General features: G+C 41.6%; 1 protein-coding gene and 1 pseudogene across 2 annotated transcripts in view; both read left to right on the plus strand.

The window, feature by feature from the left end:
* LOC140638637 (solute carrier family 28 member 3-like) overlaps window positions 1-13,747 on the plus strand; it is a 56,776-nt gene that overhangs the window by 23,942 nt on the left and 19,087 nt on the right. For both annotated transcript variants that reach the window (XM_072836318.1, XM_072836307.1), the window contains exons 3-9: window positions 2,901-2,983; window positions 5,605-5,696; window positions 7,265-7,454; window positions 8,536-8,680; window positions 9,914-10,027; window positions 10,556-10,633; window positions 12,880-12,960. In XM_072836318.1, the coding sequence (XP_072692419.1) occupies window positions 2,901-2,983; window positions 5,605-5,696; window positions 7,265-7,454; window positions 8,536-8,680; window positions 9,914-10,027; window positions 10,556-10,633; window positions 12,880-12,960 (783 nt within the window). The remainder of the gene's footprint in view (window positions 1-2,900; window positions 2,984-5,604; window positions 5,697-7,264; window positions 7,455-8,535; window positions 8,681-9,913; window positions 10,028-10,555; window positions 10,634-12,879; window positions 12,961-13,747) is intronic.
* LOC140608798 (U6 spliceosomal RNA) lies at window positions 630-728 on the plus strand (annotated as a pseudogene).

Here is a 13,747-nt window from a genome sequence, read left to right on the forward strand (position 1 = left end):
GAAAACTGTGTGGAGGTTCCTCAAAGAGTTAAAAATAGAGCTACTCTATGACCCAGTAATCGCACTACTGGGGATTTACTCCCAGAGATACTGATGTAGTGAAACGTGCAGACACCTGCACCCCAATGTTCATAGCAACAATGTCCATAATAGCCAAATGCGGAAGGTGTCACAATGTCCTTCGACAGATGAATAGATAAAGAAGATGTGGTCTATATATACTGTGGAATATTACTCAGCTATCAGAAAGGATGAATTCCCACCATTTGCTTTCACCTGAATGGAACTGGAGGGTATTATGCTGAGTAAAGTAAGTCAATCGGAGAAGGACAATCATCATATGGTTTCACTTAAACACAGAATATAAGAAATAGTGAAAGGGACTATAAGAGAAAGGAGGGAAACTGAGTGGGGAAAAATTAGAGAGGAAGACAAACCATGAGACACTCCTAACTCTGGGAAACAAACAAAGGGCTGCAGAGCATGAGGTGAGTGGAGGGATGGGGTTACTAGGTGACGGCACTAAGGAGGCCACTTGATGGATGAGCACTGAGTGTTATACTATATGTTGGCAAATTGAATTAAATTTTAAAAACTGAAAAAATAAAAAAATAAAGATACTGATGGGAGCTCACTTTGGCAGCACATATATTAATTGGAACAATAAAAGATTAGCATGGCCCCTGCACAAGGATGACATGCAAGTTTTTGAAGCATTCCATATTTTTAACACCAAAAAACATAAACCGATTAAAAAATGGGCAGAAGACATGAACAGACATGTCTGTTGGCCAGCAGACCCATGAAAAGATGCTCAACATCAATCATCATAAGGGAAATGTAAATCAAAACCACAAGGAGATATTACTGCACACCTCTCAGAATAGCTAAAATCAAAAACACAGGAAATGACAAGCGTTGGCAAGGATGAGGAGAAAAAGGAACCCTTGTGCCCTGTTGGTAGGAACACAAAGTGGTGCAGCCACTGCAGAAAAGAGTATGGAGGTTCCTCAAAACTAAAAATAGAACTACCCGGTAATCCAGTAACTGCATTACTGAGTATTTATCCAAAGAATACAAAGGGATACATACACACCTCTGTTTATTGTAGCATCATCTACAATATCAAACTATGGAAGCAACCCAAGTGTCCACTGATGTAGAAGAATGGATAAAGAAGAGGTGATAAGTGTATTTTATATATATATATATGTATATATATTTATATGCATAAATATTATTCAGCCATAAAAAAGAATGAAATCTTGTCATTTGCAACAACATGGATGGCTCTAGAGACTATAATGCCAACTGAAGGAAGTCAGTCAGGGAAAGACAAATACCGTATGATCTCACTCATATGTGGAATTTAAGAAACAAAATAAATGAACAAAGAAAAAAAGAGATAAGCCAAAAAACAGACAACTATAAAAGAGATGGGTACCAGAGAGGAGGTGGGGGGGGTGTGAAATAGGTGAAGGGAATTAAGAGTACACTTACCCTGATAAGCACTGAGTAATGTAGAGAACTGTTGAAGACTATTTTGTACAATTGAAATTGATATGAAGTTGCATGTTAATTATCTTAAAATTAAAATTTAAAAAAAGAAAAAATCTGTGCCAATCTAGTAGGTAAGAATAAACAAACAAACAAATAAATAAATAAAGATGGGAACAGGTTGGGGGGGCCAGACAGTTAATGCCAGACATTCCATAGACAGTAGGTAACTTGAAATTTCAATGAAAGAAATTTCAATGAAAGAAAGAATTTCTTTGAATTTGAATTTCAATGAAAGAAATTTCAATGAAAGAAAGATGATGAAGATGAAGATGAATCTCAATGAAAGAAAGATGATGAAAGAAAGATGAAATTTCAGTGAAAGAAGAGATGGGGTATGGCTAGAGGGAGAGAGAATCCTAAGCATGCTCCACACCCAGCATGGAGTCCAATACGGGGCTCAGTTTCATAACCCTGAGGTCATGACCTGAGCCAAAATCAAGAGTCAGACACTTAACCATCTGAGCCGAGGTGCCCCACTTATGACTTATTTCTGAGTTCGCACAGTACAGAGAACCAATGGCTACCTGGGATATGACAGAAAACAGAAGCTGAGATTTGACATTATCCTTTTTAGAACCTGTTCAAAACTGCTCCGCATCTGCAAACTGCCTTGCTACCTGTCTTTGCCATGCTTACAATAGCTGGACCTATTTGAGACATTATTGCAAAATGGAGGGAGGCAGGCAATCCTCTATGCTATCCTGAGAGCAGAATGGGTCATGGATCTTGAAAAGCTCAAATGGTACCTTCAAAGATACCCAGGTATATACTTCACTCCATTCCTTAGAGCAAGGGTTAGTTGAGAAAGGGCACTACTTCCAAACTTTAGCCCATTGATAGGAGGACCCTAGTTCCCAAGGGAATGTTTATCAGCCCTTGAAGATACTGGACTAGTGCTCACATCTGCAGACCAAGCCTTGGGCTTCCAGGAAAATAAACTGGCGTTGGTCTCCGCCCTCTGGAAACCACGTCTGGCAGAGTATAAAAGGAGACTTATGCAGCCTCTGATATTAACTTCATTGAGCTCATGCCCAAAAACAGAGCAGGGGTTGAAGGATTAGAGTAGAGACAGGAGCAAGAGGCAGAGATATGAGCCTATTTCCTAAAGAAAAGGAGGAAACACTGCAGCTCTTTTGGAGAAAAGAGAGAGAGAAGTGTGATCCTGTACTTTTCATGATAAAGGGGAAAATGTCTGCACAACTAGGTAATAGGAGCTATATTCTTGCATAATAATTTTAAAAGACCTGTTGTCAATCCTTTGCCAAAATTCTGGCAAAGATTAGGGGCTGTTATGCCCCAGATTCTCATTATTCCATCTCTCCTACAATGCTTGATTTCAGGATGAAGAGCAGATCACCATTGAGCAGGATTCTTTAAGAAACAAAGAAGATATGGAGGATGATCCAGAGACACATCAAAAAGGGTACAGGTTTAAATCAGAGAAATAACCATACTGATCTCCTAATTGGTTTTGTCACTTTGTTTCATCCTCCTCTAATTTTAAACATTTATTACTATTTATTAGCTATTATCACCACCACCACCAATCCCTCTTCCCTACTACCCACCCAACACCATTTTCAGAAAATTTAATGGATTTCTATGATAATAATTGTAGTAAATTCAAACTACTGATGTCCTGAGAACCCAATATCCTGGCCAGTCATCTAATAAAGGCATACATTACCAACTAATTGCTCCAGCCCATGCAAAAGTAGTTAATTCATCTTCCCAATGTCAATCAATAAGCAATTGATTTCTCAAAACCCAATCCATATTAAGTCCCAGCGAATTTGCTCTTACGTTGTCATATCCTGAAGGTATTCCTAGTCCTTATTGCCTCATGAGGTAAGAGAGGCAAATTATTTTCTTTATTTCTTGAACCAGGAAGATGAAGCTAGAAGTGGCTTACTCAAAGTTAGTTAGCTAGAGAGGAACAAAACTACCTTCACAATTTCAGCTTCTGATTTCTAGTCTAAGATTGCCTGGGACTCTGTCTTAACACTCAAGTATTTGTCAAGTTTCTGAATGTCCATTTAAGTTTTGTTTCAATGTCTAAGTCTCTGAGGAACTTTGTTTTTATGCATCAGAAGATATCTCTGGAGTTGGTGAGAATTGGGATCAAAAGCTCTTGTCACATATGCACCATCGAAAATATTTACCACCTCAGAAACCTGAGCTTACTTCCATCTTTCATTTTACTTTATGGATCTCTGACCCCAGGGCCTCAGAAATTCTCCTGAATGGTCAGAGGCATCAGACGTTGCTAATGTTAATGGGATGGAAGCAATCATCAGGAGGTTGGGAGTCATCTAGCCAAGATAACCAAATGGCTGAAGCCTCTATTTTGAGCTACTTTATTTTATGCGGTGTGAGATTGCTATTTGGGACCACATATATTCCTTGCAATTCAAGAATCTGATGAATCCAAACTAAAGTACATGAATGCACCCAATTAAATGTTGCCTTCCTCCATGGCCACTGTGAAACTCTATCAGAAACTAAGGAGGAAGCATCATCCACCTTTCCTAAATTCAACCATGAAAACTTAGTGTCTACTGAACTGGTATTCCCTTAATATCTTCTAGATCAGTGTTTCCACTGCTCAGTACATGTATTCATACATTAAAGTTTTCATGAAATAAGACTCATCGTTACTATGTGTGATATGCTCTGATACATCCTCTTCTTTCTTATTAAAGATGGGTGTCCTGCAGTGTTCTTCATAACCCACAGATGGGTCCCCCCGCCCAGGGGTAGAATACTGTTCCAGAGAAGCAACACACAGTCCCACTTCATTTAACTAGTAATTCAACATATGCTGGTCAAGCAGCCGAATGTCCAAGATCCTAGTGGTATTGGGCTCACATCTAATCTCCAGAAAGTTAGCCAGTTGAGGTTTCATCACAAAATATGATCAAGGAAGACAGTAGGAGTGAAGCACAGAGGAATGCCTCTGTCCCTGTCTGAGGAGATGCAAGAAGGTGTTGTAGGAGTGAGGGGCTTGGGCCGTGCCCTGAAGCAGGCAGTGGGTGCTGATACTTGGCATAGCTGCTGCAAGGTGGAGAAGTGAGGGTGTTAACAAGTAGAGGGGAGGTCCCAACTCAGGGATGAGTCCTTTGTGATCCTGGAGATAAGGAATCTCCTTTAGGGACCAGAAGTGACCTAGAAGTGGTCTCAAATTAGCAATGATTAAATGTGTGAATAAATTCCTTCCTCCAGTGGGAGAAGAAGAGGTCTCCATTATAAGGGGCATAGAGGAAAGAGGTGAGTGCAGGGAAGCCAGATTTCAGGGCAGGTGTGGAGGGAACCAGGAGGACCCCAGGAGAAGTAGAGGAGAGTCATCATGTGTATGGCCCTGGGGCCCCTCCAAACTCACTCACTGATGGACACCATATTCCGCAGCAGAAGTGATCAGATGCACATATTGCTCACTCACTACCCACGACCCCCTAACAAAGCTCTGAACAGAAACAAAGGCATGCCAACAATGCCAGAACTTTCTGAAAAGCTATATTACAACCTGCTGGTTAATAGCTCTGAAATCCACAAAATCCTTCTTTACATTTCAAGCACCCAGTGAAGTGTGTCAGTCTCCCACTAAAACATACGGTGAGCCAGGACAGGGAATGACCAACTTACTCAAACTTTGTGAGACCAGATGGCATGAGAGTTTCTAAAATCAGATTTCATAACTGTAGCCTAAAAGCTATCAGAGGCCCTCCTAGTCCAGTGAGAAACATTCTTGTCTCGTGATTTTTTATCAGCGTCTGGTTAGTATCCATCCCCCCTGCTCTATCTCCAGAAGCATGTTTTCTACATTTCTGTAAGCCCTCAGGGCTTGTCATATCCATGCAGCAAAGGTCGACCCAAGCCATGGTTGATTGTAGTCTAAAATGAGATCAGTATCCCCCTTCTGTCTAGTAGGACATACACCTCATCAATTTGTTTGTTTGCTTGTTTAATTTACAAAGCCTCACCTAGCTCAGTATGTCCGTTTGTTTCTTGTTTTCTTTCAGCATTTTTGCTTTTGTGTTGCTACAGGTATCTGGAAAGGAAATATGATACAGTTTGTGATTTTTATAAGAAACACAAGACCATCTTTCAGTACATCATCTGGGGCATCTTAATACTAGGTAAATAATGAAAGGAGGATAGATGCCAGTGTCTTTATTCAAGAATCCCCCATATATTATCTTTCTGTAGAAGGAAAATAAATCTTTCTAATCTTTCTGTTCCCCCAGACTTCAGCGAATCCACAGAAGCAGAGAGGTTAATTGAGAAACCCTGAGTAGTGGGTCTCAATTGGGGTTGAATATACAGATAGTTTCCTTGTTTGACTTATGCAGCCAGCAGCTAATTATTTAGGTCCCCTGCTCTAATGGCCTTTGTTGTTGTGATATGGATTTAAGGGTTGGTTAATGCAAATCCAGGTAACTAGAAAATATGGTCATTCTCACAAGGTGGGAACCTAATTGCAGGAGGGAATCTAAGCAATTAACACTTCATGCAAATACAGCATGAGCAGGAGTCTAGGGTCATGTAGGCTATTCTTCTTTCCTGTCTTCACAGATGAGAAGCTTCCCTATTTTTACTCCTTCCAAAGCAAAGGATTCTGCAGCCCATTTTGACGAACACTCCTGTCTATAAAATATGAACCCTCACACCCAAGTCCACTGACATTAATCCAAGACCAATGCCCTTCTAGGGTCAGTGGCTTTTTTGGTGTTCAGATCTCAGAAACAAGGAACAACAGGGTTGAAAGCTTCCACTGTACTGGGCCACATAGTATTTTAGACTTTTCAGGCAAGGCATCAAAAGCCACACAACTCTACAGTTTACAAAAGTAAACAGACAGGCATGGCTGTGTTTCCAAACAATTTTATTTGTAGAACACAGATACGAGTATACAAATACAATTGTACCTACCACCTACAAAAACAAGTGGTAGGCCAGATATGACCTGCAGACCATGTTTGCTGACCCTTCTAGGAAAACTTGCTCTAGAATCTCCTCCTCAAAGCAGCCACCTTGGTAATTATCCCTCAGCCCTTTCTTTAGAGATTCTTTGGAACTCTGAGATTTCTGGTAAGTCTATTTTCCTACTAAAGCTTAGGCCAAATCTGAGCTGCCAATAAGGAGAATCAATACTTTTTTGCCAGTGGTTGCTTCACACCTGATGTTTCTCTGCTAGAAGCTCACCTGCTGACTCTGAACACACAAAAAAAGCTATTAGTACTGAGAGACCCAACAATCTAGCATCAAGATTCAAGAACTCAGGTTTCCATGAGAAAACAGATCTAGCACTCTGTCCTCCCTGCATGGGTGAGACTCTTAGGGGATTTCTTTGAAAAAAGAAAAAAACAGGACACCTGAATGGCTCAGTTGGTTGAGTATCTGCCTTTGGCTCAGGTCATGATCTCATGGTCCTGGGATCAAGTCCCACTTTGGGCTCCCTGCCAGAGGGGAGCCTACTTTTCATTCTCCCTCTGCCCCTCATGCTCTCCTTCAAACAAATAAAATCTTAAAAAAAAAAAACACCTCAAAACATAGTACTAATAATTACTGGAGCCAATAGCTGTATCAAAAGCTCTCCTGCATTTGGTGACCTCTTGACTGAACCTGCTTGTGACTGAGCACTGTCAGTGCTGGTTAGCAGCTGGTGTTGGTGATGTTCTCTGTTCTGTACTCACTTTCCCAACAGGTTATCTGGCGATGGTGATTGCAGCTTGTGTGTTGAACTTCCAGAGAGCTCTTGCCCTTTTTGTGATCACTGTTGCTGCCATCTTCTTTGTTATCTGGGATTACTTTATGGCCAAATATGAGCATCAAATCGATGAGTGTCTGTCTCCTGCCAAAAGGCTCCTAAACAGCCATTGGTTCTGGATGAAGTGGTAAATGCACCCAGTCCTCTTGTTGCATTTGAGAAGGATGTTAGTCTTTCCCAACACTGTTCCAAACATATGTTCTGAAATCGCTCCTTCATTTATGGGCTATTGAAACTAGAATAACCTAGTTATGATGCTTGTTATAATGCCGTCATTTTACAAACAGGAAATCAAGGTCTAGATAGGGCATTGATTCATTCAAGATATGTTCAAATGCCCCTACAAGTGCCTGTAATTCAAGAGCCACCAAATGATAAAATGATGGGATAGTTCTGACTTGAGGAGGCAGCTTTCTGCTCTGGGCCTGAAGCTGGCCTCTTGGAGAGAAAGACCCTGTGTATTATTAAAGCCAACTCTTCCCTATAGAATCTCATATCCTATGAATGACCACTCAGGGCTTTTCCTTCTGCCTCTTTCTGTGAGCCTCCCTTTCCTCCAGGTGGCCCTAGTGGATTGCACACCAGACAGGATTACCCTAGTGGATTGCACACCAGACAGGATTCTCCCCAGAATGGCTCATAAGGAATGTACCAGGAAAGTTCACATATCCTTGGCTTATTTACACAGTTTCATGCAATCCCAACACAGCATGTTTTCCACCTCTGTGATCCAAACTGTGAATCAAACATGTTATGCCCACTAGATCCACCAAGGAGTCAGAGCCCTTAGCTCTCTGAGGCCCATCTGAAGTCCCCCAGCTTCAGAAACACATTTCAAGTTCTCCCCTAAAACGAAGAAAAGTAAAATCTCTCCTATCTCCCAAAATGGAAGCGAGGACACACAGCAAATCTCTTAAAGAAATCACCAGACTTCCATCTCTAAACATCCTTTCTCATCTCTGACCCCTTTGTATGTCCTTGAACCAGCAAAGAGCCCCAAATTTGCGGAAGGTGTTTAACACAGCACGTAATTTTTTGTCTATTTGCCTTTATAGCCATAATGAAAGAGTCTGTGTAATTTCTAGAAACATAACTTCCTGGTGCCAGGGTGTGTTACACTTAATAAATTTTCTGTTTGTTAAAGCCTGCTTAAGATTTTCAGGGTAGCACAAAAAATGCTGTCGATGCCTCCTTTCTGATTATCTTAGGGTGGTTTGGAGCTTACTGATCCTGGGAGTTATTCTCTGGCTGATCTTTGATACTGCCAAATTGGGCCAACAGCAGCTGATATCCTTTGGTGGGCTCGTAATGTACATTATCCTGGTGTTTCTATTTTCTAAGCACCCAACCAAAGTAAGTATGAAATAGATTTAGACTTAAACTTTTCCTTCTAATTTTCCCCTCAATGTCTAAATTGTTCAAAATAATGAGTTTGAGAGAATTTCACTGTTATTCAGATTTTGTCTTACCTTGCTATGCTGTTTTAAGTAGCCAGGGACCTTTCTTCCCAAGCTTTCTTAGAACTGGTACTCTCATTTTTCGTTCCCAGTTATCTTCCAATTACACCACCAGTGAGGTGTTCTCTCTTGCCTAGTCCAATTTCTACTCACATACACCACCTCCCTCAATCAAGCACAAAAAGAAAATTTATCTATTTTGATACCAATTTCCCCAGACCGGTAATAATCTAATATTTCACTGCTAGATTGTGCATTTATCAAACTTCTATTTGCAAGTTAGGCTATTTTCCTGCCAAACTCTGTCCTTAAACAGTTTTGTTTCCATTGAATTCAGTTCTCATCCTCATTTTGCCAGCCTGTAACACATGATATGGGAATCCAGAGACACTGAAGCCTTCACATGTGACTCAGAAAGCAAACTCCAGCACATTTTTCTGGCTTTCTGAAAGGTTGACCCAAGAAAAACAAGTCACCTAATAGGATCCAAAGCCCTTGGCCACCTCCAATCAACATCTCTGCCTGTTTCCATGCCTCCAATCCCACAGTTCTTTGCAGCCCACTCATCTCCACACCACAAATGAAAGCAGATGATTGTCCATTGCTGCTGCACTCCCTGGAGTCTGCATTAGAGTTAATTGGTTCCTTTTACAATGAAATGAGAGCCCCTCAACAGGGGGGAGTTTCACTTAATTCACTTACAAATTGTCAGATTAACAAACCTTGGGCACACAGGGAAGCCATGTTCTGCCTTTCCATTTTCCAGACAGGAAATAATTATAGGTCTCTAGTATTTACAGCACGATGAAGAGGACCAGATCCCTCCTCTTTTAGGGTCCCCGCTAAGACTATGCTTTGTGTCTAAGTTATTCTATCAGGCTATAATAGTTACATCTCTCCAGAGGCTGGAGAACTCAGACTCGGGATTTGAACCGCGAAATGCAACCCTGAGATCTGGGGGCATGATTCTATCAAGGGATTCTCTGCTCACAACTGCCTTGGCTCCCAAAGAAGGTGGATCATAGGCCACGTGTGAGAAGCTTCCAAGGAAATAGTCATCCTCTGGGTGTTTATGCGGACCTTCGCATTCATTTTCTAGTAAGATCTATCTCTTCATCTTTCTGCATAGGTTTACTGGAGGCCTGTCTTTTGGGGAATAGGGTTACAATTTCTTCTTGGGCTCTTAATCCTGAGGACTGATCCTGGATTTATGGCTTTTGATTGGTTGGGCCAACAAGTTCAGGTAAGTTGAGTTCAAATGAACATCTTGCCAATAAGTGCTTTTAGTATTTGGATATAATCCTCAAGACATGTCAGAAATAGGTTCAGCTTGACACAGCTGGCACCTCTGGGGCGGGATGAAAGGGACAATCAGGATAGGATAGTGATGTCTTGGATGATATGGGGGAGAGACAACAATTATTAAGTAATAATTAAACAGATTAACATATTCTACACAAACAAAAATGTAGGTCAACTAATGCAGATGAATAAACCTATTTCTGCACACCAGACAGGATTACCCTAGTGGATTGACACAGCGGGCTCCTTCTTAAGCATCCCAGAGTCATACTGAATGTCACAAACGACAGGAAATCTGTATGCAGTTATAGCTCAAAAATATACTTCCACGCCATCTACTGGAGCGGGGAAAGCTATGAGGATAGTCCTTCCACAACTCACCAGCAAGTTTGCTGGGCTCCTCCTTGGTCGACTGTAACCACCAATTCCAGGTTGTAATGATTGTCGGCTCTTCCTTTCTTTAACTCAGACCTTCTTGGAATATACTAATGCTGGTGCAGAATTTGTCTTCGGTGACACGTACGCAGACCACTTATTTGCATTTAAGGTAAAACCAAATCCCTTTTTGAAGTAGTTACCTCCTTTCAGGACCGTCTGGGTCTTTATAGACATTCTGATAGAACCTGACCAGAAACCAGATATACACCTGCTGGTCATGTCCTACATAGATAGCACAGCATTGCCTTTTTCCACTTATCTGATTTTATCTGAAGTCCACAGATTGTAAACATTTTCTTTGTGACTACAGCACTGAGAGAAACATCTAGAGGAAGTCAGAAATATACAAATAGTTTTGAGGGGGCTCCTAGCATTGCCTGAGATACTACTGAAAAGACCTATGGGGTAATAGTATCTGTGACATCAGGGAAAGGAACACTTGGTACCTGGCCATGATCAGGCACATGGCCACTGAAGACTTCTAGGCCCAGGATCAGTGACAGCTCTGTGCTCAGGAACCCCATCAGCCTCCCAACAGGAGACTGCTGCCCACCCACATTCACCTCTGTTCTTCCAGAGCCATTTCCGTGCAAAACCTTTCGTGTCCTTCCTTCAGCACAGCAGACCTGGAGGCTGACCCTTCTCCCAACCAAAGGAGGGACATTATTCTCCAGGGGAAAAGCATTCTGGCCTCCCTGCACTCCCACACACCCAGGAGCACAGTTTCCCCTGTCAAGACCCTGCAAATACTTGTTGATGAGTCCCAAGGATAAATTTGGCTTTTTCTACAGCATTCTTTCTTGCAGTGCTATTGTTTCTATACTTCTAAATTGTTTTCTCACTTAGGGACTCTAAGCTTACCTCCAAACTACCCAGTATAAAAGACCATCTTTTATACTGATTCTTGACTTGTTGATTTTTTTAAACTGCTGATTTGATGCTTTGGTGCTGAGATAACTAAGCCATCTCCAAAAGGCCAAAGGTTTGGAAATATGCTGCTATCAAGAATTGAACCTAGACTGGGAAAAAGAAAAGTCACTGGGAAAGCCTAATTTGCTACTCTTTAGACTTTTCCTGCCCACCCACCCACCCACCACCTCCTCTTCCCCAGAGCAGTGGCCTCCATCCTTTCTGCCAAAGCAGAATCCCTGTGGGAACATTCACGAGATAAGCCCCAATAATTCCCTGAAGCTTTCAGGAAGGCTCTGCTTGCCCATTAAAGCCAATAAAAGCATATAAGTGAGCTCTGAGTAATGGCACAGAATGTCTTTTAATATATATTATTAATAGATTTTTTGAATTAATTCTGTACGAATTGTCCTTGGTCATTCTATGTGTCTGGTGGCAGCTTGTCCCTGGCCATTTAGCTGGAGAACAGAGGGGAAGGGGTACATAGGGGCAGGAGTGCGGAGGGACCCAGCCCACAGCTGTGTGTGTTCTCTGCAGGGTAGAAACCGCTCACTGTGGAAACAGGCTGCATTGAAGGCACCCAAAAACGTCAGGGAAACAGGATCCAAAAAAAGACAATTGTGGTATCACTGAAGTAAACTAGCTTCCAAAGTTCATTTTTTTAGCAATTAAAAAAATCTATAAATAAAATAATTGTTATTTTAAAAGGAGAGAAAATGAGTGGGAAAAATCAGAGAGGGTGACAAAACATGAGACACTCCTAACTCTGGGAAACGAACAAGGGGTAGTAGAAGAGGAGGTGGGCGGGTGGATGGGGAGATTGGGTGACATGAACTGAGGGGGGCACTTGACGGGAGGAGCACTGGGTGTTATACTATATGTTCTCAAATTGAACTCCAATTAAAAATATACAAAAATAAAAAACAAATAAAAGCTAAACGAATAAGTGCTTACTCTCTGGAAGGCAGTGCACATAAGCACATATCATGCCATATCTGATCCCTGTAGCCTTTCTAAATAAGAAATCTGAGAGGTGACTCGCACTCAATTTTGACCAGGATATTCTGCTAATGAGGCTGTTTAATATCAGAACTTCAAGAATATCTGCCAGTGGCCTTTAGTTTGTTGATCTACTGGTTACAAATCCCCCCAAAACTGCATTCCTTCTCTGAGTAACTACAGTAAGAAAACTCATCATCGCAGAGAAACAAACAAAAAAAAAAGTCAAGTTTCTTATGAAATATACTCAAGCTTATCCAGAGCAAATTCAAATAAGAGATTATAGATGCCTGATTAAAGTGTCTCTGATTCAAGAGGAGTTTCCAGTATGATGATGATGTTTCAGCAGGGCAAAAGAGGCAGGAGAGAGACCTGATCTGAATCATACGAATATACCGAGGCCAACATCAACTCATGATTGCTTTCATCCCCCCAACTCACCCCCAGGTCCTGCCAATCGTGGTTTTCTTCAGCACCGTAATGTCCATGCTTTACTACCTTGGATTGATGCAGTGGATCATTAGAAAGGTACTGGGACTTGAAACGATTGGGTGACAGGTGTACAGCCGCTTATTTGGGGACAAAGTCTTAAATGCCTTTTATCTAGGTTTTCCCAACATGCCTTTATGTTCATACCAAGATCCTCCATCACCTCCTCTTCCACCCCAAGTTATTAGACCCTCGCAAAAAATCCTACATGTAGCCATAGAGCAAATTTTATCTCGGAGACATTTAACGGGGCTTTGACCTGCTGGCTATCTTCAGGAAACCTTAGTAATTACTTCTTTGACCAAAGTATTGACTCCAGCAGAGCAGACATCTGTGGGGAGAACAGCACCCTTCCTTCATCCTGGCTGTGTTTCCCTGTGCCTTACACGGAGTCCCGGCTTTCCCTCAGGATGTTGCAAAAGTGGAGACGCCTGCTCTAGTTGTTAGAAGATCAAAGCAAGAAGGGGAAGCTGCTTTGTGTTTCTGAGGGACTTGATAAGCACACACAAGTTTTGTTTTTTTTTTAAATAAAAATCGTCTGAAAAGTTAATCTCATTCCTGCCACCTCAGCATCTGTCAGTTCTACTAGACTTGTGTTAAATCAGAACCTGAGGAAATGTGTAAGTTAGTGCAAATGCACACCCAAACCAGGCGGTGCATACAGAGATTGGGCACAGCCATAGCCCTCCCTTGATCCTTGTAAATACATAAATGAGAGGGAAGGAGAGACAAAGGAGAAGGAGAGAGAGGGAGTCAGAGAGGCAGAGAGAAAGAATAGCAGCTGAATTCAGAATTTCAGCAACAGTGTAATTTTCTGATTGTTGAC

This window comes from Canis lupus, chromosome 1 (genome assembly GCF_048164855.1).
Source record: "Canis lupus baileyi chromosome 1, mCanLup2.hap1, whole genome shotgun sequence".
NCBI lineage: Eukaryota > Metazoa > Chordata > Mammalia > Carnivora > Canidae > Canis > Canis lupus.